The 27,710-nt window shown below is 42.1% G+C and overlaps 1 protein-coding gene across 1 annotated transcript in view; it reads right to left on the bottom strand.

Moving 5' to 3' along the window:
• SMARCAD1 (SWI/SNF-related, matrix-associated actin-dependent regulator of chromatin, subfamily a, containing DEAD/H box 1) overlaps positions 1-10,193 on the bottom strand; it is a 33,767-nt gene extending 23,574 nt beyond the window's left edge. The window contains exons 1-4 of the mRNA XM_065633568.1: positions 10,071-10,193; positions 9,597-9,855; positions 2,726-2,900; positions 295-469 (exon numbers count right to left, since the gene is read on the bottom strand). Coding sequence (XP_065489640.1) covers positions 295-469; positions 2,726-2,900; positions 9,597-9,798 — 552 coding nt within the window. The 5' untranslated portion in view covers positions 9,799-9,855; positions 10,071-10,193. The remainder of the gene's footprint in view (positions 1-294; positions 470-2,725; positions 2,901-9,596; positions 9,856-10,070) is intronic.
• Positions 10,194-27,710: the final 17,517 nt, after the last annotated feature.

Below are 27,710 nucleotides of genomic sequence, written 5' to 3'. Positions count from 1 at the left end.
ATAATAGAAAAATTTTCTATACACTGGAATTCACTGTTGCTGAGCTGTTCTAAAGGTGTATATATATATATAAAAATTTTTTTAAAGTGTGTGTATATATATTCATTTTTATATATTAACAAATGTGTATGCATGCAAATGTATATAGAAACATGATACGGCTGCAGTTCTAAAATACTAATACACCTTTTTGCTACTAAGAATTGAGGCTATTTCCTCCAATAAAGCACAAGCTTAGCAATACTGCCCACAAAATAGTCATCGAAATAAATCAAAAGAACGGGGGATTATTACTTGTAGTAATTCTTGGTCACTTCTCCGCGAAAAAAGCTCCTTCAGCGTTTGGATCTTTGCCTCTCTGGTGTTTTCCTCTCCGCCCTTCTTCACAGCCGGGGGTTGATCCCCACCGTTCACAAAGGCCAACTGGGGTCGTTCGTCTTCAGCCTGATCATCATCGGATTGTTCAGAGCTATGATGGACGGAGGGGGAGAAAAAGAATTAATTTTTGGTTTACTCTACCAGAAATAGCACGACTTACTCTCATATTGTGCTCTAAATGGTCACTTGCCAATTCAGCAACACCGTTCTTATACATTTCGTCATTTCAGCTACTTGAATAACATCAGACCATCCCAAGTTTGTCTCAGATGGACTCGTTAGTAGGTATTCGTCCAAAAGATAAACAGATTCAGGTAAGTCCTTTGCAAAAGTTTCCCAAGTGCATTATCAACTCTCTGTCCTAGTTCTCAGCTCAGAAAATTCAAAGATCCTTCTGCAACATCTTAAACGAATAAACATGGGAAGAACCTTTCTGAAAAAAAGCAAAGTCCTGAATTTACTGGAATACTTATTATCAGAGCTAACCTGCAGGAAAAGCAATCCCTGTATATTTTTCATGAGAGTCAGTTGCACAGACAGGACAACATAAGCACAGGTCTCCCATCCTACCGCCCTCCATAGACACATAAAAATCTCTTTTCCTGAATGAAAATTAATTGAACTGTATGGATTTTGCCATTTCAGAGGGTCTTCACCAGCAGAAAGGCTTGCCTACAAGTCTCTTCAGACAGATATAGGTAAAAGACTGAAAAGAAAACTGGTTTTCCTCACTATATCTTTCTTTAGCAGTTGCAACAGGCAGATTGCAATACAACTCTGAAAAAAAGGAGCAACGTGCCACTTACGTAGAAGATACACACTATTTTGAGACAACTGTTCATCAATAATCCTTTTCTCCCTGTCCTGTTCAAAAGGCACATACAGCCCTGTGGGCTCTCTAGCTGTGCTCCTCAAAGTAAAAAAAAAAAAAAAAAAATCCTCAAAACAAAAAATAACCCAAATTCCTCTTCAATCCACCAAGTCATGTAGTTGTAAGCTGCAGAAGGTGAATCCAGCATCCACTTTAAAAAGAGTCTTAGTGAAATGGAATATTAAAATTCTATTAGCATATTATAGATCTTTTTGCCTTGATAAGAAAAAGTTTCTGTATAAACTGCATCTAAAAACAAAAAATCAATCCAAATGGAAATGATAACACCGCAATTACCTTATCCTTTCCTATCGGGGATTCACATCTAGATGCTTGTCAGCAAAGCCAGAGTTGCACACATCATAAATCTTGTCCTCTCTGCATAATCATGTTTTTATCAAGCATGAAGAAACGCTCATTTAGCCGCTAAGCAAGTATGACTGACCCACAAAACTTTGCATTAGAGTTCAGCTTGCCATCCCGGTATCCTTGCACAATCTACAACTTAAACCAGAGGCAGAAACAGGAGTTCACTCTGCTAACTAGTATTTTTTTTTTCTTACTATCTGCCTTAAGTTGAAACTCCAGGGGAGCACTTCAGATAACAGCAGCAGGGAAAAGCATTATTTAATTTCTGCTGACGAGCTCCAGTAACTCCACGCTCTGCGTAAGGCTTGAAAATCTGACAAGAGACTTCACCTATTAAGGTTGCTACTCCCATACAATTTTTTCAAAAATTAGTTCAGTCAGACTATTACAAAAAGCAGGTTGAGCCATCTTGTTTTGCTTAGCACAAGAACATTGAAGGGGCACAGACAATTCCCACATTTCAGTTGCACAGACATATAACTGGCAGGGGTTTCTTTAAACTGCTCCAATGGTGTGTGAGGTGTCTGTCCACATCTTGTCTCTCCTGCACTCTCAATGCTGCCTTTTCAGCACCAACGCAATGACTCTTGCACACTATTCTCATCCCTCCCAGCTTATTCAAAAATATAAATTTCCAAACTACTAAAAAAAAAGTTGTCACTAAGCACAGCAAACATGGCATGCAACTAATTTTCCACCTTAGCTCAGGAACTCTTATACTACACACTGAAGCTCTACTTGCTTCCCTGTCCACCGTGGCTTCAGAAAAAAAATGAAATAAACTGAACTCTAATATAGTTAAAAACTAATAAAGTAAATATTTTATGGCTAAGCCTTCAAGCGCCATTAAAAGGATTTCAGAGGGGCAAACGCACGAACGTATAAGGAACATCACACGTATCGTTCAACATCACAGAACTCCTCCCTCTTAAGCGTCTTCTCTGAGAAAATGGCTTAAGAGCTGGAAACCCTGTAAAATTTACTGAGGGGCAGGTGAATCACAAACCAGTAAGCCAGAGCCCAGTCTCTGATTCTCAGTTCAGTATTTCAATTTAGAACAATGCTTCAGGTCGCATAAACATCACAGAAAACTGCCTTAAAGCATACATTACAACCACGTTTCTCCTTGGAGCCCTGTTTTCTTTCGCGGCACAGAAGTTTCTCGGTTCGTCGTTGTCACTGTCTGAAGACCCATCCACGAACTGTACCCCTCTGTGGGGCTTGAAATAAGATTGTTTCCTTGTCCTCTTAGCTTCAGGAGTTTCTGGGACAGCGGAGTACCCTGAAAGCCATTTCAATAGGAGAAAAGATAGGAAACAATGAGTTATGACTTCAAATATTAATCTGTACGTAGAATATTAGATAACTATGATTTCTTCCTTATACACAGCAACCATTTAAACAGAACTTACGTGGAAAATTCCTGTAAGCCGTGTTCCCTGAAGAGGTGACTTACCTGGCAAAAGATCCTCAGCCCTCTTACATCAAACAAATCATTTTAATAGTATGAAGTTTAAGAGATCACGTATTTTAGGTTAATAACTACTTATAAATGCACTTTTACTTTTGGAAAAATGAATAATCATCAAAACCCTCTGAACTATTTCCAGGCTGATCGGGACACATATAGAAACATAGTGGTGTATCTGATGGCTAATTTATGACCTGCTTGTCTGGGAAGCTTTTCAGAACGGGAACATCACTTATACTGCAGAAAATCAGGAAGCTACACTAAGGAACTGACAGATGACTTGCAACTCCTATAGAGATGTAATCTGTTTAGCCAGTCTTTTCCACATTATACTCCAGATGATTCTTAATAAGCAAACTTAACATACGTTGTGTTACATACAAAGCACCAGGATATAGAAAATCTACAGATAACCAGGGTAAGTCACTGTGAAGACATCACACAAATCATATACCACTTTCAATGACCCTTGCAAAACCGACCCACCACGTGTGCATTAGCATGTCTTTAATTTTTCAGTTCTGAACATGCTTGTAAGAGAACCAAAAGCATAAGCAGCCAATCCATTGATATAATTAAACAGAACAAAATAGTTGGACGCCTATCGCCACCTCTTAAGTGTGCTATTTCATGTCAGCAATTGAAGAAAAGCACTCAAGGCGTTTTGCAAAAGGTATGAGCCAAGAACCACATGTAGCCTGACCCACTGCAGCAGTTCCACACATTGAAGACTTCATTCCTTTCTACCACTTTACCATTTTTACAGCCAGAGCTGGAAAGAAAAAACAGTTGGTAAGCCGAGTAATTTTGTTTAAGACCAGACAAATTATGGACCCTGGAGGCATATGAGTGAAGAGAGGAAGGAGAACACATGGAGCAGAGAACATGACAGCTGCGGAGAAGCATTTTCTGTATGAAAATAATCTTGTAGAAAATAAATTTAAAATAACTCACTGTGGCAGCATTTGATGGAAACAAAGATAAATCCCAGAAGTACAAGCGATTTGCTGACATGGGAAACTACCAGGTGATGCTGGCTTTGAAAGGGAAAGGTACTCAAAAAACTAAAAAAAATATGGTACCAAACACTACATTGCACACTAATGAAAAGAAAGAAAAGAACTTGAAAATGGAGCTTAACACTGGTTGAAGGGATGGAGCGAGCCTAAGTCAAATTTCTTCAATATCCATGAGGAAATGTAAATAAGTGTTCAACAACAGCTCAAAAAGTAATCACTGAAGACTTAAATCTTCAGATGATGTCAGTGACACATAGGAAAAATCCAGCTGAAAATACAAATCACACTTCTAACCAGGCATAGTCCATGAGTTTGGAAACAGAGGAGTGAGAAGAAGGAAAAGCACATAATTATCATTGTCTCAGCTTTTAATTCAGGAAAGAACATCACGGTTTGTCAGACAGTTGGTTGCAACAGTAAGAATTGTCTTGTTCCAGTGGGTTATGGTTGGACTCGATGATCCTGAGGGTCTCTTCCAACTGACATGATTCTGTGATCCTGTTTCAGCAGAGAAACCCATGTTTTAATTTCCATTTAAAAACCTCTACAATCTAGCACTCCCATATTTTTTACTGACCAGGTTTAACAAGAAAGGGTTTGTCTTTCGTGCCAAAGAAAAATCTGCTTCCCAAGTGACAAGTTTTAGCTCCTACCTGCTGCTGCTGCCACCCAGCCCACGCTCACCTCTCTGCTCCTTCATCCGCAACTTGACACTATCTCCATATAACCATAAACAGTTTGATCCAGTTATTCTTGTGGAGTCTCTTTGCGTGACAGCAAAAATCAGCTGCTGCTGGGTTTTGGTTTTGTTGTTCACGTCTCCAGCTAGGGATACTTCTGTCTTTCTTATTTTTGGCCTTAAGAGTCCAACACTGGTCTTACGATTGCAGGCATTCCCTTAATAGTCGTTTTAACCGCCTCCAATAATTACATGCTGTGGCAATAACTGTTTCATCTGTTACTACTCTATAAGTCTCTAATTTGCTTTAAAGATGAGGACTCCTTACATATGCAATTTCTGCTCTCTTCCCACCCCCTCAATAATAAAGGATTGTGTTCAGTGCAGTAGGTGGAAGAAGGGAAGAAGGAAATATTGCCTTTTTTTTTTTTTTTTTAGAGGGAGAATGCTTTTTCCAGGTAACTCAACATTTCATACTTGTAGGAGTTAAGAGTTTTCATGAAGACTGGACAATGATTTCTATTTAAGATAAAAAGGAGAAATTACCAAGTGAAACAGTAAATACTTTTTATTTAAATCTAAAACCCTTACAAGGTTTATATTGTAAAGAATAAAATTATTTTTAAGACTTATTTTTGTAAACTTTTTGTACTGTTGCTTATTTGTTTGAACAAACAAAATAAAACAATAAGGCTGCTTCTTAGCAAGGTGTCGTGTGTACCTGGTACTTGGGTGTTATGCTACTTGCAGGAGGAATGTATTTGGAATATATTCTAACCTACAAAGCGAAGGTCATGAAAACCGGCTTGATCAATTCTGTTAATTCAGCAGAGATGGGAACTTCTCATGTTTCTTATAGACCTGTTTTGATATTTCCATTTACATCTTTTTATGCATCTCATATTTCTCTCTTATTGCGATAGCCCTTGCTCAGCCCAACTTTATCATCTTCAGAATTTTTCTGCTTTATTTATCTTTGCTAGAGAACTGAAACAAATTCACCCGCACCTTTATGTTTAAATCTAACAAAAATGCTTGATGTGTTCCCAAAGGTCTCTTTCGCTCTTCTCTTGTATTCATCTTAAAACTTATACGGTTTTAAGGTAAAGCAAATGTGTCGAGGACAACACATCTCCTTCCAAATGTGGATGGACAGAAGGAGAGAAACTTTCTACAGCCAACATGCTGGTCTTGGTTGCAAGGAGTCCTGTCTTGGGACAGTATGTAACTGCTTCACAACTAGTTATCTCAAGGCCTTCCAAAGTTTACACATGTATGGGCTTTTCAAGATAAGATTACTTTACAAAGTGAGACTTCTGCCTCTTTTAAAAATCATTACCATAATCCTCTATCATGTGATAGAAAGGATTTGGATCTTTATGATAATTGAAATTGTGGCCTTTTATCACAGATGAAGGAATTAGACACCGTGCAGCTCATTTCTGCATTTGATTATCAGGTGAATTTATTCCAGCCTCTTCTGTGTCTAATCTCTGCTGGCAAATCAGCTTTGAAAACTGGTGTTATGCTCTGTAGTAACTTGACTCAGCAAGTTTCTGTGTCAGTGAAGGGAGGCAGAAGAAACTACGTTTATTTCCAGCTGAAATTATGGTTATCATGGTGTTGGGATCACAGGCACATGACTTGTAAGAAAGGACTGACCCTAGAGGGGAGAAGATGCCCAATGATGCTGTATTTGCATTATGAGGACGTAAAATCCTCCTACATGAGGGCTTACACTGACAACTGTTATCATTAAAACTCAACTCTCTCAGGAGTTTTGTAGCTGAACCTTCTGCACCTTCCCCGTGTAATTGTTTTGGTCTGTTTTCTTATGATTCAAAGCTCTTTGGTGTAGGAAATGAGTGTGGAGATTCTTTTTCACCCCTCTGCCATCCCAGTTCAGAGCATATTACTGTCTGTCACCCTTAACTGAGGCTCTTAATGAACCATAGCTATTATTTCTTTAATTTTTGGGGCCTCTTCTACCTGTTCTCTCTTGCTCTGTGTTCTCACCCATCTTACAATGTGATGAACAGTGAGGAGCTCCTGTTTCTTCAGTACTTATTATGAGATGCTGGTAAGAGCTTTTTAGGCTCATACAAAACTCCCTATGGGATGTTAAAGGGGAGAAACCGAAGGTGGGGAAGTAGAGGGATGAAAATGGTTTAAAGAGGAACAAGTGTAGAGAAAATAGAGAAATAAGGGGATAACAGGGGCCAGTTACATGTAGACAGGTCAGTATACTTGTCTGGCCATGCCTCGTTTGTGATCACCATAGTCAGTCCTGTATTCTTGTTAAAATCCTCTTCTAGCTGCTTTCATGGGTGAGGGGAACCTGGTCCACGTGCACAGGGGGGTCTAAGTCCCAGCAGCCCGAGTGAGGACCCAGGGTCGCAGGGGCCCATGTGTGGGGTGCCAGCAGCTGGAGGGACCAAAGTGAGCGGAAAAATCAAGTGACAGCTGGTGTGGGCCAAGGAGGGAGCAGGGGCACCCAGGGATGAGCGAGCAGGCAGGTGAAGCAGCCTGGGAGGGACCACAGGGTCTGAGTCATAGAATCATAGAATGTCCTGAGCTGGAAGGGACCCACCAGGATCACCGATCCAACTCCTGTCCCTGCATAGGACAACCGTGCGTCTGAGGGCGTTGTCCAGTCTCTTCTTGAACACTGTCAGGCTTGGGGCCGTGACACCTCCCCAGGGAACCTGTTCCAGTGTCCAGCACCCTCTGGGTGAAGAACCTTTTCCTCGTGTCCAACCTGACCCTCCCCGGCACATCTTCCTGCCATTCCCTCGGGTTCTGTCGTTGGTCACTAAACAGAAGAGTTCGGCGCCTGCCCCTTCTCCTCCCCTTGTGAGGAAGCTGTAGCCACCATGAGGTCTCCTCTTAGTCTCCTCTTGTCCAAGCTGAAGAAACCAAGTGACTTCAACTGCTCCTCATACGGCTTCCCCTCTAAACCCTTCACCAACTTCATAGCCTCTTCTGGACACTCTCCAGTAGCTTTATCTCCTTTTATCCTGTGTCCCCAGACCTGCACGCAGTGCTCCAGGTGAGGCCGCCCCAGATGCACCCAGGAAACAGGTCCCTCTTGGTGCCAGGGACACTGGTGGCTCATGTTCAACTCGCGGTCACCCAGAACCCCCAGGTCCCTCTCCGTGGAGCTGCTCTCCAGCATCTCGTTCCCCAGTCTGTCTGTACAGCCAGGGTTGCTGTGTCCCAGGTGCAAAATCCAGCACTTGCCCTTGTTGAACTTCACACGGTGGGTGATTGCCGAGTTCTCCTGCGTTCGGTAACTCCTGTGCCGCACAAGGCAGCAACTTACCACAAACAGGAAGACGACACCTGTTCCCAAGGGTCCAAACTTCCCCAGAGTGCCAGTTTTTCCATGCAATCCATTGCAAATCACAAGGCAGAAGCCACAACTGACAGTTGCTTGCTTCCTGTATGAAGTTCTCCCTGCCACCAAAACATCCTGCTAGCAAACAGGCTACTTGACAGACTCCAAAATGGCAACTCCCCAGCCAAGATTTAGAAGGGCTTTTTAATATTTTTTTTTTTAACATAAAGCACTGACTGATATTTACTAACGTAAACGTGAGAGCACTCCAGTCAACTGAAAACAGTCACCCTGCACAAAACCTAAATTCATGGAATAGTAAATATCAGTCCTCTCTAATATTGATTTGGCTCACCTTTAAAAGACAAACTCCTCCTTGTACATGAAAGGTTCTCTGTTATCACATAGATAAGGTACTACAATAAACTGTCTTCTACTAGGGGAAAGTTGTACGCGAAACAAATGTAGTTAAACAACACCAACTGATATTGTTGCTCCGTTACTGATTAAATGCGTAGTCAAAGCCTGTCTGATCTCTTCAATAACACTTGTACCTTGGCACCTGTATCAGAAGTTATATGGAATGTCCAAAAAGTATAAAATAATCAGCAACAAATCTGGTTTTTTTCTTCCATTCTTACTCCTTCAGCAACAGAAAAGCTACCAGTGAATGTGATTATGCTGTTGACAGCCATTACAGCTGCTTATTAGTATTAACTGATAAATCCAAACAGAAACAGCACATCTCTAGTGTGTCAGCCAAACAAACCAATGAATTACAACACAAACAAGTCTTCCACACTTCCACGAAAACCACAAGTCAGAAAAGAGGCCAAACACTGCGACACAACTATTAACACAGTCACCTGGGGAGAAGCAGCAGCAGGTTTCTCAACTCTTTACAAAACCAGGCCCAACGGAAAAGAAACTGTTTTCTTTCTTTTCAGTTTTATCTGTGATATTCCACATTGCGTTAGCAAAGGTTAAGTCGTTGTAGTGTCGCATTTGTCAGACAACTAAACGTTTTTTTCTTTTTCCCTTTGAAAGCCCTGAGCTACTAAACTAGTGTAAAGCATCAGTAAAGATTATTAATAAACAGGAAAATGTAACGCACTTTAAATATTTCACCTGTGGCTTTACTCAACTGAAAGAAATAATTTCAGCTTTAGTTATCAGGTTTCTAATTGACTGTAAATGCACAGGTTCCATTAATGACAGCAAGCACTGTTACAAATAATCACAGAATGTCAGGGATTGGAAGGGACCTCAAAAGCTCATCCAGTCCAATCCCCCCAGCCGGAACAGGAACACCCAGATGAGGTTACACAGGAAGGATATTTTTGTGGAAATTGCTGTGAAATACGAACGCGCCGAAAAGCACATTTGTACAATAAGCGAGGAAAAAACCCACAAACAATAAGAAAACAAGTGCCTGCGCTGTTCCTACTCTCCCTGCAAACGCCGTGACTCACCAGTTCTCTGTGTCGCATCCGAGGCCGGAGCCTCTGGGCTGTTGCTGTCATCTGTGGCTTCATCCTCGTCCCCTCCCGCCGCATCCCCCGCCGCGGCAGAACCGCCCGCCCGCACCGGGGCTGCCGCGGGGGCCTCGCTCTCCTGCTCCGCTTTTTTCCTCTTCCTCTCGAAGCGAAACCGGTCCAGGTTGTAGAGACTCATGCTCTCGGCCTGCGGCTCCCGCCTGCGGCGGGCAGGCCCGGCTCGACCGGGCGGTTCCTGCGGAAGATGAGGCGGCGGGGCTCAGCGGGCGCAGCTCAGGAAACGCCGGCCGACGGACGGGAGCGGCCCGAGGGCCCCGCCGAGCGGGCGCTGCCCAGCGGGCACCCCCGTTCCCAGGGAAACAGGCGCTGTCAGGCAGCGGGGAGGCGCCGCCGCCTCCCCCCCGCTCCCCCCTCTCCTCACGGCACCACCGCGACGGGCCCCGCACGCACCGGGAAGCCGCGGCGGGGGGTGAGACACCGGTCCCGCGAAGCACCTTGACCCGCCTCAGCGCGGGGGAGCGAGGGGCCGCCGGGCGGCGGGAAGCGCAGCGCTGCCCGATGGCGCCGGCGAGAGCCCCGCTCCCCTCAGGGGCGATGCGCGGCGGCGGCGGCGCTCGGTTATGACGTCACAGCACATCCCCACCAATCGCCTCGCCGGGACGGGGCGCGCGGACGCGTGCGCCTTCCCGCCTTTTCCCTCCCCGGCGGGACGGTGTGAAACGAAGAAATAAACCGAGCAGCGGAGTCGGTTGTGCTGCTAAGCACCATTCTTTGCTTTACCAGCCCTGGGGAGCTCTGGGGATCATCCTCCATAAGCGCTCCAAAGACTGCATGCTTTTGCATTGCTTATATTCGCGTCATTATTGCATACGCATTACAATTTTTGAAAATTTTGACATAGGACACATCTATATTAAGAAATAATTGATGATATTAGTTGTAATTGTTTAGTTTCTTACTTACAATACATCTATTAATTATTAGCTAAATATAAACTAGGCTCTCGGCTTCTAAACAATATATCACATAATCTCCAGTCTCCGTCTTGTCATGCAGAAGGATCCAAAACCTGAAAAACATCCCCTCATTTTGCAAGTGGGCAGAAAGCATTTATCGTGCCAATTGGTTAATGACGGCTACATCCCCTATAACTTCATCACAGGAGCTTCTCTTCAGTGCCAGGGCTGAAATGGCGTCATAGCAATGGTGTCACAGAATCATTTCGGGTGGAAGCAACGTTCCAGGACCGGCAGAAAGGAACAAGTGGCCCAGAAAGGGCTGTCGGGCATTGGAACAGGCTGCCCAGGGAACTGGTGGAGTCACCATCCCTGGAGGGGCTTAAAAGGCGTTTAGACGAGGTTCTCAGGGACATGGGTTAGTGCCGGAGTTGGGTTAGGTTATGGCTGGACTCGATGATCCCGATGGTCTCTTCCAACTGAAACGATTCTGTGAGTTTATGATCATCATTAGAAAGGTGGCACAGGCTTCAAAAGGCTTTTCCGTCTTGCAACCCACCTCTCATATTTATCGGTAGTGTCTCCTCTTCATCCCCAGGGCTGTGGCAGAATGTTTTGTCAAGGCAATAAAACTGAGCACTGAACAGGCAGATAAGCCTTGAGGAGCAAAAGGATTTGGAGGAAGCCCTTTCCAAATCAAGCTTCGGTGAAGATGTGTTGCCTCCAAATCAAATATTAATCTAAAAGTTAGAAAGCAGATGAGTTGAAATTGGTTGGAAGCTGCATTGTGTCTATCCCAAATTCAAATATGTTGCGGCTGAATGTGTAAATTGGATGGAAGATGGATTTCCCCTGCACAGGTGGATGCCAAGGCACTGGTGGATGTGCAGACATGGCTGGTGATGGAACAGGAGGTAATTTGAGGTTATCTCCTGAGGAGGGCCAGATTGTGCTGGAGAAGGATGAGTGCCTGGGCTAGAGACACTGTTAACATATTAAAAAGGCAACTGGTCTAGGGCTCTCATAGGGGAATTGTGCTTTGCGACTTGTATCTAAGATAAATAATGCAAATGATTTGCCCATCAACACTGGGCCAGACTATTACCAACTAGAAATTCTACCTCCCTTGAAAGGCAAGTTATCTCAAAATACAGGAATAGAGCAGTTCAGAGATACACCAAAAGCTAAGCTAAGTGAGGGTTATAAGAGGAAAAAGGATAGACCGTGAGGACACTTGAGCTCCTGGGACCTGGGAACCATCACCAAGATCATCGCCTTCTTTGCCAAGTGTTAGTGCTGGTGTTGGCATCTCCGACGTGGCTGGCTCACACAATCTTGTAGCAACACATATGATCATCTATATTTCAAGAATCCCATCGGGACTTTGACCACCCTTTCAATGAAGAGAGGAAGACGAAGTACACGTGCGATGGATGTGAAGCCACATTGCTTGACTGACGTCGAGGGCACAGCCAAACCATCACAGTAAACACACTGAGGTTAATAGAGTGTGAAGCTGAAAAGCTGAATGAGTACTAAAAGTTGGGATAAGAAAGATTAAACCGGAGAAAGCAAGTGTAAAGGAGAGTGTCCACTCTGGTCCATTTGTATTTGTGGCTCAGCAAAGCAGTCAGGACCACCAGCCTTGGGAGTGGCGGGGGAAAAAAGTACATGAATTCCAGAACCTGAGAGAGAAATCAAGTACAAGCTAAGAAACCGTGGAAACGAAAGGGATTAAAGTCAACGCTCCAGAACACGTCAGATTTTAAAAGCATTGTGTTAACAGGAATTAGCATGAACCTAGAAAACGCTGCAGCAGATTATTTCAGGGTTTTTTATAGTGCTTTGAACTTAAAAAGACTAGGGAATTCATAGGTATTAGTATTTTTAACAAGCTATTGTGAATTCCTGGCAAGCAAGGCAGGCAAAATGTCTTTTTTGAGGTGCTAATAACAGCAGTTAGACAGCTTGTGCTTACTGGAAAACTGACAGATTGCTATCTGCTATTGTTTTGAAGGCTGATTTACGAGATTTTTTGGAAGAACGGTAGCAGAAATTTGAAAAGAATCTATTTATGTACAGAATTGCTTTACATGCAACATTAGAGCTGTTAAATTTGATGTGTTTTTACTCAAGCTACAGTTTAGCTGCTATGCCAGTGATAAAGAGGAGCATACCAGATGGTATGTTGGCCTTCTGAGATAATTATGAAGGTTTATAGAGCAGTGATATATAATAAGAGCCCAAACACCGAGGAAGAAAAGAAAAAGATCAAAATTACTCTTTTTGAAATCAATGCAAATTGAATTTTCATTATCTTTAGTAGAAGTAAATTCAGTTTTAAGGATCGGATAAGCTAAAATCTGTCCAGATACAGAGAGTTTCATTTTATATTACATTTTACAAATTGACAAGATATTAGTAAAATTGTTTATTAGTAAACCATGAGCTAAGACAAAAAATGTCTATAACCATTCCTGACAAGTCGCTTTGGTTTCTCATATTGTTCTTTCAGCTTCGATTCATGCCCTTTTTGTGCCCTGTTGCTTCAAGGAACATTGGTAGGGGTGCCGTTTTGTATGAAAAAAAGAAGTGTGTGTGGGGGAAAGTCTACATTAATTGCAATATGGGAACACGCTGAAGTTGTACTGTGATATAAAATCAACGGGGTCTGTGGTGTAGATAGATCCTCCCAGGACATCTGTTGGGGCTTGCCCCCAAATATTGTATAGGATTGGTGGGAAGGGTTTCTGCTTTGTTAGAAATTGTGAGCAACAAGACAAGCTGTCAAATGCAGATGGGTTTGTACTTGATCATAAATTAAAAAAAAAAAAAAAAACACAACAAAATGTTGAAACTAGTTCAGCTGCAGCTGGAAAAGTGATGAGAATTGTACGTAGCACATGGAGTTGCTGTAGCAACCTCACCATACCTAAATATCTGAATATCCAAAGTGTTTTGGTGTGTGAGGTGCACAGGGGTTACAGAATAAGGCCTCAGGTCAGAACTGCCCCAGGGCTGTCTCTGCTCTCTCTTACCCAAGGGGGTTTTCCTTTTTATTGTCCATTGAATAGATGGCTTATTCCTATTCAGCAGAAAATAAAAAAAGAACACCCTTCAGGGAAGAATAAGAGGATAAGACCGGGTTTCTGGTATGCCTGGTTTTGTATTGGCATTACGTTACAGTAAGGGTCTCTTTTTTGGGTGTCTGAAGATACTTGAAAAGTGTCTGGTGTGGTTCACATTTACCAGGAAAGTGTCATTCCAGTACCTTTTTTTCTCACCTGAGGCTATTTGAGATAGATAAACCCGATTTTCAGGGCTACAACAGAACCAGCTGAAGCTTAAAACACTTTAAATGAGAGGGAATGATGATGCCAATAAAATGCCAAGAAGTTATAAGCAGTTAATGCACACCCACACACACCCCTAAGGAGCAACAGCCAGCACGAATTTGTGAAAAAGCAGCATCAAACCCATTTGATTTCTTCTGAATCAGAGCAGGGAGGCTTATGAATATGGGGAAAACAACAAATGTTATATATGTTGACTTCAGTAAGGCTTTTTATGGATAAGTCATAATGACACACTCTAATTTGGGGTATCCTGTAGCATACCCAGAAGCCGTAGAAACACAATCCAGATTAGACTCCGGAACTGGTTAATGGCCCAATAGCGAATGGTCAGCGTAGGAGAATATATCAAATGGGACGTGTTCACATGGTTCCTGTCCACACTTTGTATTTACAACCCAGGTCAAGCAGTACACACTGCACATGCCAAATCTGAAGATGATGCCAAACTGAGACAGCACTGTAAAGATGCTGGAGGTCAAGATTAAAGTGCAAAGTGATCTTGCAAATTAAAGAAATAGTTTGAAAACATGTCATGCAATGCAACAGCAAAAAGCACAGGTTTCACACAGGACCAAAAAAAAAAAAAGCACAAATGCAGTCGAGAAAAAAAAAAAATCCAAACAAACAACTACGTTACCATTCTGCAGAAGCAGATCTGGGAACACTAGATGGTCACGCCACTATGAAAAAATGGAAACACCGTGTTTGGCTGTATGAAAACGAATATGTCCCCAAGACTGTTCTCTATTCTTGTTTCTCTAGATCACGGCCTTTAAAGATAGATTAACTACACGGGACATGCTGAACATAAAGCAGAGAATGCCGAGGAGAACGTGTCTGCAAGTGCACAGAAAGATCCTGCACGAGGCAGAGAAACATCTGTCCCCTACCGTCGCGAAAAACTGAACCAGTGGTTGCGTTAGGCTTAAGAAGTTCTTTCAAAGCATAGAAATAATTAAACACTGGAGTATAACATCTGGTGAGGTTGTGAATTCATCATCTTCAGAAACTTTAAAGAACCAGTTAGGCAAACATCTGTCAAAGCTGACATAGGTGGAGTTGATCCTGCCTCCGGGCAGCGAGAGGACTGGGTGATGATCCGCAGCCCCTTCCAGCTATGTATTTTTAACGATTCTTTCTCTCTCTCCCTCTGTTTCATTAGTGTGTTTTCCCCGGCTTCTTCATCTGCCTTCTCGCACCTGATTCTAGCAAGAGCAACACAGCACAATTCGGAAAGTCATGTAGGCCGCATGGAGACTTTCCTTCGTTTAGCCTTTTAATTAGTTTTTTACCATGTAAAACAACATTATCACATGAACAAGCCTGTGCAGTTGATTTTAATATGCTGTTTTCTATGGTCATTATGTGTTTACTTCGAATCAGACTAATGGGCGTGATGCCATAGAAATGCAATGTTGTCCCTGGTTTATTCCTGTACCACGTGTTAATAAAATGTCTCCTTTTCACTGAGAACCAGCAGAAAAGGAGCTCGGTACCACACAGAACTAATCTCCAGAGTTCTTTCAATTTCTGACTTTTTATATTCGCTTCTTTTTGGAGGGAAGTGGAATATTTAATAATTGTTCCCAAATACATGCTTCACATTAAGGCTTTGTTGAGGTTTTCAATTAAAAGAGAATAAACCTTTTGGGATGAAAGCAAATGTGCCTCTTAATTGGCACAGCACATTAAGCACAAATAAACATATTGTATTGCCTACACGGCAAAAGCCAAGGGGATATTTGCTAAGAATTCTCTAGCAAGTGCTGTGGTGCCTTATTCTCTAACTCACTGATGTGCTGACAGCTCGGTTTTCAAATACTCATTAAGCAAGGTCATTAACATTTCTGTCACTTCTCTTAGCTTTATAAACAAGTTAAGTTCAAGTACATTCTCTCCTTTAAAGAGTCTAAGAATAATAAAATATGTATTCTTTGACCAAACAGCCATAGAAAAGACAAAGGCTTATCTAATCATGGCAGGATTTTCTACCAGAGCAAGTCAAGCTCCATCATCTGCACGTCAAGAAATTTCATGACCGCTCCATTAACACCTGGGGTACCGATCTGCAGGAATCTCTCGCCGCTGCTGCCTGTAGCGAAGAACGACTTGTCTGCTAAGTTTTGGCCCACGGGGTTTGCAGCTCACCCAACAACATGGGTTTGAAGGGTCACCTCGTTCTACCGCTGAGGCGTCTCGGAGCCCTAGTTCCGTCAATTATTCATTTTTGAGAAAATTACGCATTTAAGTTTTCCTTTTCTAAAACACTGTAAAACCTCCGTGTAATAAAGTTTTACTTAATTCGTAAATATAAAATAATTTAGTAGTTACATGGATGTTGCATATTACCTTATTTCAGAATGAATCTCACTATTTTTAATAGGACTGAGTGCATAGTAAGATATAATTTAGCATGAGTAAGCACATAAAAATATTGCTCTAAATGAAAGAAAAAAAATCTAGTCCAAGCAACTATACAGCGTAACACATACTTATACCTTGGCCCCTAATAAATTCTAAGAAAGAATGTGAAAGAGAAGGAAAAGAAAAAGAAATCATTTAAATGTCCACTTGATACCCAAATAGAGGTACTCTGTGCACTCACATTAAATTCGGAATGCAAGGAAAGAAGTAGCGAGGTTCACATCTCTTTGGAACAGCTAATAGAGATATATTTGGCATTTAACGACAATAACGCGAGTTCTTCCCACAGCACCTTTTATGGATATTGTATCTTGTACCTCTCCTTCTGAGCAAGTATTTAGCGTGATTTCCTCATATATCTTCTGACAGTGTTTTCTCCACACGTTTGCACTCGTCGTGTAGGAAAAACACCCCACAGAAAACAGGCTGCGTGCACAAAAGCGAGTTCCACCCAGAAGCTATTTAAAATACAGCTCAGCTGCACCTTTTTAAGCAGCAGCCGGTCATATTTAAGCCAGCATGAATTCTGAACCGCAATTAGGAATAAAGCTTATTGCACTCAGGCGCAGGAACTCGAGATCAGAACCGGTTTTGGGGTGCTGTATTTTGGGGCGGTTTTAGGTAGCCCCTCAGCTCTACTAACCCAAAAGGCAGAAGAGATGCAAGAGCTGAATGTCCACTAGATGCCAGGCTTCCTTCGCTTTGTGCAGATGGCCTCGGTGTTTGCCCCGCACACAAGCTCGCGTGTTTAGCACCAAATCCTGATCCCATCCAGGTTCAATAGCAAACCCTCCGGATTTATCCCCGGTACCTCCCAGGAATTTCGGAGAGAGGGGAAAACGCTTTTCAGAAGGATTAAAAATAGGAGTTATGGGTAAGAAGAATTGGGGGAGGTGGGGTGGGTGCGTCTCTCTTTTCTCTACCTGCAAAAAGCTGCCGGTGAAGAGAACGGGATGAGTTTTGTGATTGACATGCTCTGATCAGCAAACAAACCCGGTTCAACAGTGGTGAGGAAGATTGCTGACTCTGCCTCCCGTGCTCCCGGTGCCCTCATCGACAGGTAGGTGACCCCCAACCTCTGCCTGTCATCCGACAGGCCAGGCGGCAGCTCAAAATATTGACTTAAAAAACACATTGGGGCAATATTTGCTTTCCTGATTATCTCGCTTCTGTAGTTGAGAGAGGCTTCCAGAGCGCAAGCATCCCTTTGCTGTGAGCAGACACCTTGATTTCAAAGGGCTGCTTGCAAGGAGAAGAAAATACCTGATTTGAGCGAGGGCTTCTGGCAAGTTAGAAGCTACAGTCGTTAAATTGCTGACCTAGAGCATCAGCTCAAAAGTGCCCACCTGCATTACTCAGAATGCCCTTTCTTGAGTTCTAAACAGGGTAACAGATATGAAATCTTTCTGGAAAACAAAACAGACCAATTCATTTGAGAAACATCGCTCCTGGAAAATAATAACGACTGCTTTCTTCTGTCTAGGGTAGCATAGTACAAACTATCATTCCGCAACGGACGCATTTTCTCAATTAAAAAAAAAAAAAAGGAAACTTCATTTATTCAATAAAACAAACTTTGATGAGTGGACCGGTTTACAAGTATTTAAGTATTTGTATCCGTATTTCTCCTCTCAGCTCTGAGATTTTGCCTCCAGCTCCGGTGGCCCTGTGTAGTTTTTATGTCTGGATTTGCAGAGATCCAGGCGCTCGCGCATCTGGAGATCAACCACTCGGACTCTGCTCACCGACCAGCTCTCCCGGCTAATCCTGCCGTACACTACACACCGCAAACAATTCGGGGGGATAGAACAGGGCTCTCTGCCGCTTTGTCTGTCACCAGCTTCCCTGTCCAGATCAAGCTGCATAAATGTTAATGGTCTGGCTCATCTCGTGCTCGTCGTTGCAGCCCTAAACCCAGCAAAACTCTGCGGTGTCGAGTCAGAGTAATCGGCTGCAGCATTAAGCTTTGTCTGCACTGCGAGCTGGAGATTTATTTTAGAACTCAATTCTCCTCGAGACTAAAAAAGGAAAAAATGATAAAATTGGCTACTAGCATCACGGAGAGGAGAAAACGTTATTCTCTAAACACGTTAGAGGTACCAGCCGTTTTACACTGGGCAGATCCTCACAGATAGAGACGTTTCTTTATTCATGTATCTCAGTGAGTGGTAAATGAGGCATGCTCACAGAAGTTATTTGGGATGGAAATGAGTCTAATTAGTCTATCCAACTTAGGAATAGCACTGTGAGGCAAGTCTAGGGAAGACAAGAGAGTTAGCAACAGAGACAGCAGTGGAGAAACAGAGTTATGCACTTTCTGCAGTTAAGCAGAATATTTGAGGTTTCGCTTGACAGAACAAACAATAGATAAGGGAACCGCTCAAGCAGGCAAACATCTCTAAGAAACCAGTTTAAAAACATTCTTATTTTAATTGCAGGGTCTGTAAGTAGCCTCCTACTTATCCCTACGTTAGTTTTCTGCTTCGCAATTCATTGCACCTTAAACAGTAAAAAGCTGCTCGGTTACTTTAGAGCTTTCTGAATGGGGCAGGGGCAAATATATTCAAAACTTAAATTATACTCATAAAAATTTGTGACTGTTAAGGTTAGTGAGGGCATAAGAACGATTTTAAAATAAGCTGCTAGAATATGTACACGTATTTTATACACTGACAAATCTTTTAATCTGCGAGAATCACATCTAGTAATGAATCACATTCTTGGAGTGAATAATTCAGCCCTTGACGCCAACCTCTGAGGGAGAATATTGTGGTCATGGTGTCTGAACAGTGTGGTAGCTATGGCTACCTATATAATTCTTAGCAATGGAAAAAAAGTGACAATGACATTAAATTTAATCAGGTTCCCCTTTTCTGCGGTTCCCACTGGGATGAGCCACTAGTGTCTTGCCTTAAATATTCAAAGCCTTCAAAGTTTGCATGTGTTCATATACTGGGACAATATCCTGCTAATACAGAACAATGGATCTGTCATGTATTTCTCCTGTGAGTAGCCGTAAGTTTGAATTTAGTTAGTATAGGGTATTATGATTGCTGCTTCTTTAGCGATTGTCTTTACATTAGTCTTCACTTGGAAGGAAGAAGAGCAGTAGTGAAATGTAGGCAAAAATACAATGAACTTGGCTATTTTGGTTTGGAAATATGGAGCAAAGGACTGTGTCTTCTTAAAAAGATTCAGCTTTATTTCCAGTCACACTTCATCTGATATGAATGAGCTGGAACTACATATTGCTTGGCTGAATACATTTGGGAAACACAACCTAATGTATATTTAGGAAAGAGAGCTTGGAATCAAACTAGACTAGTTAAATGCATGAATTATTTGAATTCTCATTTGGTAAAATGCATAAATACTTTTTGTGTTTTGCTAACAAAGCTGTGAAAATGCGACTTTCATTAAATAGTTGCTAATGCAGGAACTTTCATTTGGATTTCCTTAATCTTCAGTAAAAGTATTGAAAGGTTGATACTGACTATAAATACTTGTAAGTATCGATTTGAAGTAGATACTTAAAAAACACACTCCTTAAACCCTCCCTCTTTTTTTTTTTTATTTTTAAGCGTGAACGGAAAAAAGAAAGGATATTTTTTGCTATGGATTTGGAGGTAGAAGTCTCACAGCAGGTAAACGTGCCACAGGGAGAATCTGGTGCCTGGAACTCTTACAGTCAAGCACATTTAACAGAAAGTTTTCCCCTCAATTTGTGATTAGAAAAATGATCGGATCCATGATGATTTTTATATTCTTTCTCCGACTTTTGGCAGCTTAATGATGTTTATCTCTGTCTGGCATAGCGAACACTGGCCTGTTCTTGCTACTTTCTCAGAGAATCAAAGCCACAATTTGGAAAGTGTCTCTAGTGAAGTGTAACTTCTCTCACACACACTCACAAATGAGTTCTAGCAAGGAGGAGGACACATAAGCACCTGACGCTGTTTCTACATGCAAACCAAAGCACTTGAGAGGTGACCACGTTCTTACAATCTGGATCTCATTAAATGATGTGCAAATGGGACACCTATTTGTCCTGTTGGAACTCAAACTAAAGAAAATACCACTCTCTTCTATAATACAGTACATCATAAATGAAACAGGATGCTATCCACCTTTATTTATTTTTCTAAGTTATTATATGGTCATATATGCTACTCATGATCTTGCTGCACGAGCGCTTCTCATAGTTACAATGTGTTCATGTAAAAAAAAATATATATAAAAATTTCTCTCTCTTGCTCTTTCCTCCATTCAGAAAAGATCAAGAACCCAGCTTTATTTTGTTTAGGTAATTTAACATTAGAAAGATATATACTGCTCACGTAGCAAAGACTATATGTTCCTCCTTTTGTTTTTGCATCATAAAAATCCATTATCTAGGCGAAACAATTTCCAAAAAACTTGTTTGAGACGGTGCAGTTTGCATTCCAGCTGGAATACAAAGCTCCATGGTATGATCAGGGACATCAGTCTCATGAGCTTCGGTCTCCAAAGCTGCACCACCCTGGGTATAGTCTAATGGTAGAAGTAGATGTTTGAGTTTAATTGAAAAGGTAACCAGAAGTCTTGATGCTGTTATTTAAGGATGAAGAGAGGAGCAGGTGGAATGTATTCCTCTGTTCCTCCTTGCTCCTGACCCACATGTTCTTGATGATGATTGCCCAGCCCTGCCGCACATAATAAAAACTTTGGGTTGAGATCCATCCACATTTTAATCCTGTGTTTGGTCCTGCTTTGTGGACACCAATTCAGATTTTGAACAGGACTAGATAGATCTGTGGTTTTAAGCATCCGTAGGAGCAGCAATCTGGTTTAAACATACATTTTAGTCATAATTTTCCTTCAACCTCACCCAGCCCAACCTACCCCTCTTAGTGCCACTTCCAAAGCTTTGCAGATTGTACCACTGATATGATAATGCCAGAAAAAAAGGCTTAGGGGAATAATCACCCCAAACCTGCTAACACCATAAAGTGATGGCTAGTCTAATCAAGACCTAATAACGAGCTACATGTTAAGATACAGAACAATATGAAGCAAGTCAGGAAAACTGAAAGAGTTTTATCTCTTGCCAAGTCAGAGTTAAGTGGCCAGTCAAGTGCAAGAGGTGGCACCTGCTTTGACAAAACTTTTGCATCTCCAAAAAAGCGACACCTAAATTTAATCTATTTCAACTAGTGTCAGATCTTTCTCTTAAGCAAAGGGGGAAAACCGCATTTCAGATTTAGTCTTGATGCAAGTAGATGTGTTTTCCTTCCTCTGTATCAGCTAGTCACTGTGCTTTAAACAAATATTTCTATTAGCATTTCCCCCAGAATAAGCGAAGGGTCAATTCGAAGTAAATGACTATTAACAAGGTGTTTCTTACCCAGCCATGTAGAAAATCTATAAACTGGGACACCTAGGTATGATAACTCCTCCTGGCCAGTATGTTCTTGGATGGACCCAAATCGTACAAGCTTGTTTCCTCACAGAAATTGTATAAACTGGTTTAGGAGCTGATATCGCGGAGGCTGAGGGGAACAAGAGTCTTCCAAGGAAGTGGTGACGACAGGAGGGTGTGGGCACCACACCTGAACCACAGAAATGCTAAGAGGAATTACCATAATCACAAAAATATTTCATTAGAAAAAACACGATTCTCTCTTCCCTGGACAAATCACATCCATGATGGCCAAAACACCACTCCTAATTGCCTGGTGATCACTAATTGATAGTTGACACAAGTACACATCTTACAATGAATTTGTCATAAACACTGTTTTGCTGGTTTTGTTTTCCCTGCAGTATTGTATACTGATGATATAACACACGCCGATAGGCTTAGTTGTAATTTAAAATGGAACAATATACCGCCAAGACCAAGAAAACAGCAAACTACAAAAAGAATAAATTTACTCCAAGAGAGAGTAGAAAAGCAGGTTGTGACAAAATGTTCTACTTGATACAGACAGACAAATTCAAATATTGGGATATCAGTCTGGATTTTGTCATAGATTCCTACAGCAAAGGCTACAAGAAAGCGTAAGTTACCATTATCAGTTCTTTCTGAAAATCAGTAGCGGGCCAAGAGAGAAGTGTCAGGGACTTTCTTCTTACCCTCTTCTTAGAAGTCTTAGCACTGGTACAAAAATTACTTTGGAGTTCAGTTTCCTTTTTGCATTTAGGGAAACAATTGTCATCATTTATTTTCTTTCTGGTTACACAGTCAGCTCCTAGTGCAGGGCTGTTTAAAGAAATATATGTATTTTTCCAAGTAACTCCACAATTTAAGGCATAGTTAAATTAAACTTCCGCAAGAATACAGCTGTAAAAATGCAGATGTTTTATGTAAAATACCCAAAGTGCTAAACCTGGCAAGTTGATCCCCAAAGAGGTAAAAGCAAATGAGATATATCCACAGTGATCGCTTTCAAAGCATGGTAACAGTCCTTAAAGCAGTCACATCATCAATAAAGCCATTTAAACCAGAAGGAATTCTGCTTGTCTCAAGATTTGGTAGAAGAGCTGTGGTACTAAAATAACATTACCAATGGACTAAAACAAAAGCAAATAACAAACAACAAAATCATCATCATCATCATCAAAAAACACGGCGGGGGTGGAAGACAAAACCAAAAAACACCAGGAAGACCCTTTTGACCCAAGTCTGCTAACAAGAGTCAAGGGATTTCATCTTGACCAAACGGTCAGAGAAGGTGTAGACTGGGTAATCTCATATACACCACAGATTTCAAATTACCTGGTTGATGGCCCACAAATTAACACTTTTGCCTTCAACTACTTGCTCCTCCAGCCCTGCTGTAAAAAGCACACATACCCCAGCTATCTTTTTGTGGTTTAGATGCATTCCCTTTTCCACGCAAACTCAATCACACGATCATATCTGGGGACGATTGAAATAGTCGTTGGCCAAAAATAAGAGCTCTTCCTTTGAGTTTCTACATTAACCACGGGGAAACCACCCGGCTCGCTTTGCGAAGTATAAAAACACTGATCAAAAATGATGCTGCTACCAACCGTGGTCATGCAGGCTTAATGATGGTGGGGTTTTTTTTTGATTGCTCGATTCCCTGAATCCCTGTGATAGCTCTCTGGTGGGGGGGACACCAACGTAATAGAAAGGGTAAGATGGTCCAGCCCTTTAGAATAACAATCTTCTTAATTGCTTTACGCGTCTCTTCCGCGGACTCACCTCGGGGGAGCACACCCCGTTGGCAAACAGCAGGTTCTGTAACGCAGGTATTAAACGGCGATTCCAAAGTGCAGCAACTTGTATCGGCTCAGCGCGGGGTGGGGGGCGAGGTTATTGAACGTCCCGCGGCGCAGCACGGTGAGTCGTAGCTAATTCCGTAACGCGTTCCCGCAAATCAGCGTGACGCTGAGCGCTGCGACCGCGTTAAGCCTGAGGCGCGAGCTGCACATCCGCAGCCCCCGGCGCCCTTCTGAGCTACCAAAACTTCTGACTTGGTCCCTGTTTAATATCTCGAATCCCTTCAAAATGGGAAATGGCTTTCCGGGGCTGCTGGGGACCGCGGGGATGCTGCTGTTGTCACAAACTGAAAGGCGCGGCGTGATGTCTTTAGCACCCTCTTTTTAGGTAGGATTTGGCAACGAGCAAATACTATACCTTTGCCGTTACGAAGACGACTCGCTGTTCTTCCCATCGCGCTAAAATAAACAGGCACGGTTGGGTTTCAGATTCCAGGGGACAGCGAGTCTCACTTGGGAGAAACTTGTTTTCTGTTTCACGGGACTGACCAACACGGACGATATCAGCTGGGGACACGTTGATTCCATTCTGGTTTTCTGGTGTTTGTGAACTGGCCTGTGAAGTCCTCGTGCTTCCCAAGCCAGTCGTTCCAGAGCTTGTGGGATGCAGAACTTCTTCAGCCTCGCAAAGCATGGAAGCCCCAAGCTTGCCGTTATGCTATGAGCAATTTTTAGCTGCAGCGTTTAAATTAAGAGAATCTTTGAGAAACCCAGGAGCTGTTTATGAACGATTAACACCGTGAGATGAATCAAGGGTCAAAGGGGAGGTTACTACAATCTATAGTGGTTAGAAGTGATACTACAGGCTAAAGGTAATTTGAAGATAATTCGATACAGTTGAAAAGCTGGTTTATACAGTTTGCACAGGTGCCACAAACCCGACAAATAAACATTTTCGTTTTCCAGTGAAGTAAGACAGCAGAGCTGTGACCAAATAACGAAAGAACCCCTCCTTACCTCTTGCAAACAGACACGTTATGCTCCAGCATGAACATCAGTCGAATTCTGAAAGATTTTCGCAGCTTTCATAACTTGATTCCTTGCACCATAGTTCAGTATCAAATATTATGTATGCTCTTTGCTCCTAAAAATATTTTCTTGTTTTTTCATACCTAATAGATTTACACAAGAGCAAATTTAGTTGAGGAACAGGGAAAAACCCTCTTAGTAAGGATAAATAGAGGAAAAGAGCTTGCTGATAGAGGTAAGCTGCTAAAAACTCAAAGGGCTCACCAAACAACATAAGGACCTTTTTTCTTATCCTGTAATAGCTTGCTGATTTGTAAGTACAGTCATCTTTGTCCCTTTATGTCACTACACATTGCTCAAAATATATGGATGTGTATATTTCCCATATTCAGAGTTAATATAAGCTAATCACAATTAATCCCATTAGGAATATTTGATCTATTCCTGCATCGTGTTGGTGGGGCAGACACCCATAGACAAGCAGTGTGCCAGTTCATATATCATGCCTATTACAGCCTTGAACCTGCAACTTTGAAAAAGAGTGGCAACATGGGAGTACAGTGAATTTTGCTGGGCAGAATTACTGTTCCAAGGGGTTTCGCTGTTTGTTAAAATGCACAGATTCTCCCCACCCCAGCTCAGTGCTGTTTGCTTCTGTGTGATGTCAGGGAAATTCGACCTGGTAAATAATAAATATTTAGTGAGTCTCTCATAGATTAGGTTTGTCAGCTTCTAGATGCCTGAACATTTTCAAATGGAAACACAGAGCCTGTAACTTTCTTGACAACTCTTCTGGTGGCTCTCAACCTTTTCGCCCCCGAAAGACCCTCCCGAGTTGCGCAGATTAATGTGAGAAATCCCGCGGCTGAGTTGCTCTGGTTGCGCGGCTCCCGCCCGGGCACAGTGATGGATGGCCCCCGGAACGCGGGGATTCCCGGCGCACAGACCCCGCATCGCGCTTCTCGCCGATCCCCGATCCGGAGCTAACGCGGCGACAAGACGCGCCGATCCCCGAGGTTCAGCGTCTGGTAGTTAGACTCATTACAATTAGTCAACTTGATATATTGTTTACAATTTACACCAAACAAGCTTGGGGCTAATTATGACTTAGCTAGTTTGTCTCTTTGATGTCAAGATCCCCTGCAGGAGGCCCAGCCAGCGAACGGCAGCTACGTTTAGTCTCAAGCTCAGGTACAGCGAGTCAACATGGTCTTCAAATTCAATTGTAGCAACACAAAGTCCTCAGGCATTAATAATTGCATTATCACAGCTGCTAAACTTGCTTGGAATACTTTTATTTCTATATCTTCTTAAAACGCCTGCTATCCAGGACAGCAACGACTAAGAAAAAAAATAAAATAAACAAAATCACAGCTGTGACTTTCAGCCATTCAAACACAGCAAGACTTGATCCACGTGAAATGCTATGAGAGAGTCCCAAATATCGCTGCTTCATTGCACTGAAATTTATGGGTTGCACTTCTGGTTAATGATTTAGCTTCCACAACAACGCATCTTTAGAGACAGATGATTTGACCCTTTCACGTAGAATCCCAAGTTTGCTCTACCATTGCGATGCTAAAGCAGTATTTTATTAGCAAAAGCTAGGTGATCAGACAAGATGATGTCTTTATTCTATAATTTCAAGTCACAGAAATTATTGGCCAAGTTTAAGAAAGAAACTCGATCTAGTCAGAGGTGAAGTAAGAAAGCAAAGAGTTTCCAGCAGAAGCCAGCGCTCCTTCCCTCAACGAGAGCTGTGAGAGTCACAGAAATCCCCTTTGCCCTGGCGGACCATTGACCTTGACTCTCACCTTTAGCTACCATATAATCCCTTAAATCAAACCCGTCACATTATAACCGTTTATTATTCAACCCATCTTTAGTTGGCTGGGTAGAATTTGCAAGTTCGTAGAATAAAGAGAGTCACGGATCTCAGCAAAGCAGTTTGTAAGCCTTGATGGAAATTTTGAGTTTCTTAGTCACTCTGAAGATTGGAGCACTTTTATTTTCATGCCTTACCTTACACAGTCAGTTTTGAACAAAACCAGAAAAGAAACCAGCCTTGGCCTAAAAGATCATTACATTTGGGTGACAACTGGCACCAGGTTGGTGGGGGGTGGAGGGAGAGAATTTGGTTGAAAAAGCCTCATCTCTCTCCTGAAAAGTTAAATAAAAGCCAATAACAAGCTAGGATGTCCCAGTAAACTCCCCCCTGTTCCTGAACGGTAACTTTATCAATTAGTACGTAAGTATTTCAAAAAATTGAAAGATGGATGAAAACAGGTGTTAGAAGCAAAACTCTGAATAGTTTGAGCTTTACAGTAAATTCCCAGTCACTTGGTATTCTTTTACCTCTCTCCATATTTTTCTGTAATTAAGCAATTTTTTTAACTACTGAGGCAAAATTAGAGGAATGGATAAGATTAAAATTACAGTTGTGAAAACATTGAAATTAAAGTGAGTATTCAGACAAGATGATGCTTGTAAATGCCACTTTCCTTGTCTGCCTCCAAAAAACCCACTCATGAGTAGCACTAATGAGGGAGAAGCTGAGGTAAAGTCCCTGGAAAATAAAAAAATAATAATAATACCGTACCTAAAATGAAATCAACCCGATTTCACAGACCTTATTTTAAAAAGCTATTTCAGTTACTGATTTATCCCCTTCAAGCATTAAGAGCCTGAAATTGAATGCAAACTTTCCCCACCATTTCAGATAACCAGCCAGCTTATCCGCGGAGATGGGGATTAACCGTAACCCATGGTTTGCACTAACCCATCCCAGCAGCACAGAGAAACCTGCAAATTGAAACGCCAATATCTGAGGAAGTCCTAACCAGCTTCCTCATAAGACTTTAGCATTAAAAAAGTAACTGTCTACTGGATCCCTTTGGAGAACTGAAGTCCTCCTGAAACCTCCTGTGCGTATCCGAGAAGATACCTGCAGTCACAGCAGTTAATTTTCAAAACTCAAAGAAGGGCAGTGGAAAGTTTGCCGGTTGCAGATGGGATTTTCTGTTTCTTTTGAAGCTGAGGGACCATTGTTTGGCAGCTACAGCTGCTGTTATCTGCCGTGTTTATTCCACTTGAAAATC

Source organism: Caloenas nicobarica, chromosome 4 (genome assembly GCF_036013445.1).
Source record: "Caloenas nicobarica isolate bCalNic1 chromosome 4, bCalNic1.hap1, whole genome shotgun sequence".
Classification (NCBI taxonomy): Eukaryota; Metazoa; Chordata; class Aves; order Columbiformes; family Columbidae; genus Caloenas; species Caloenas nicobarica.
The sequence above is the reverse complement of the archived record's forward strand: the minus strand, read 5'-3'. Positions and strand labels throughout refer to the sequence as shown.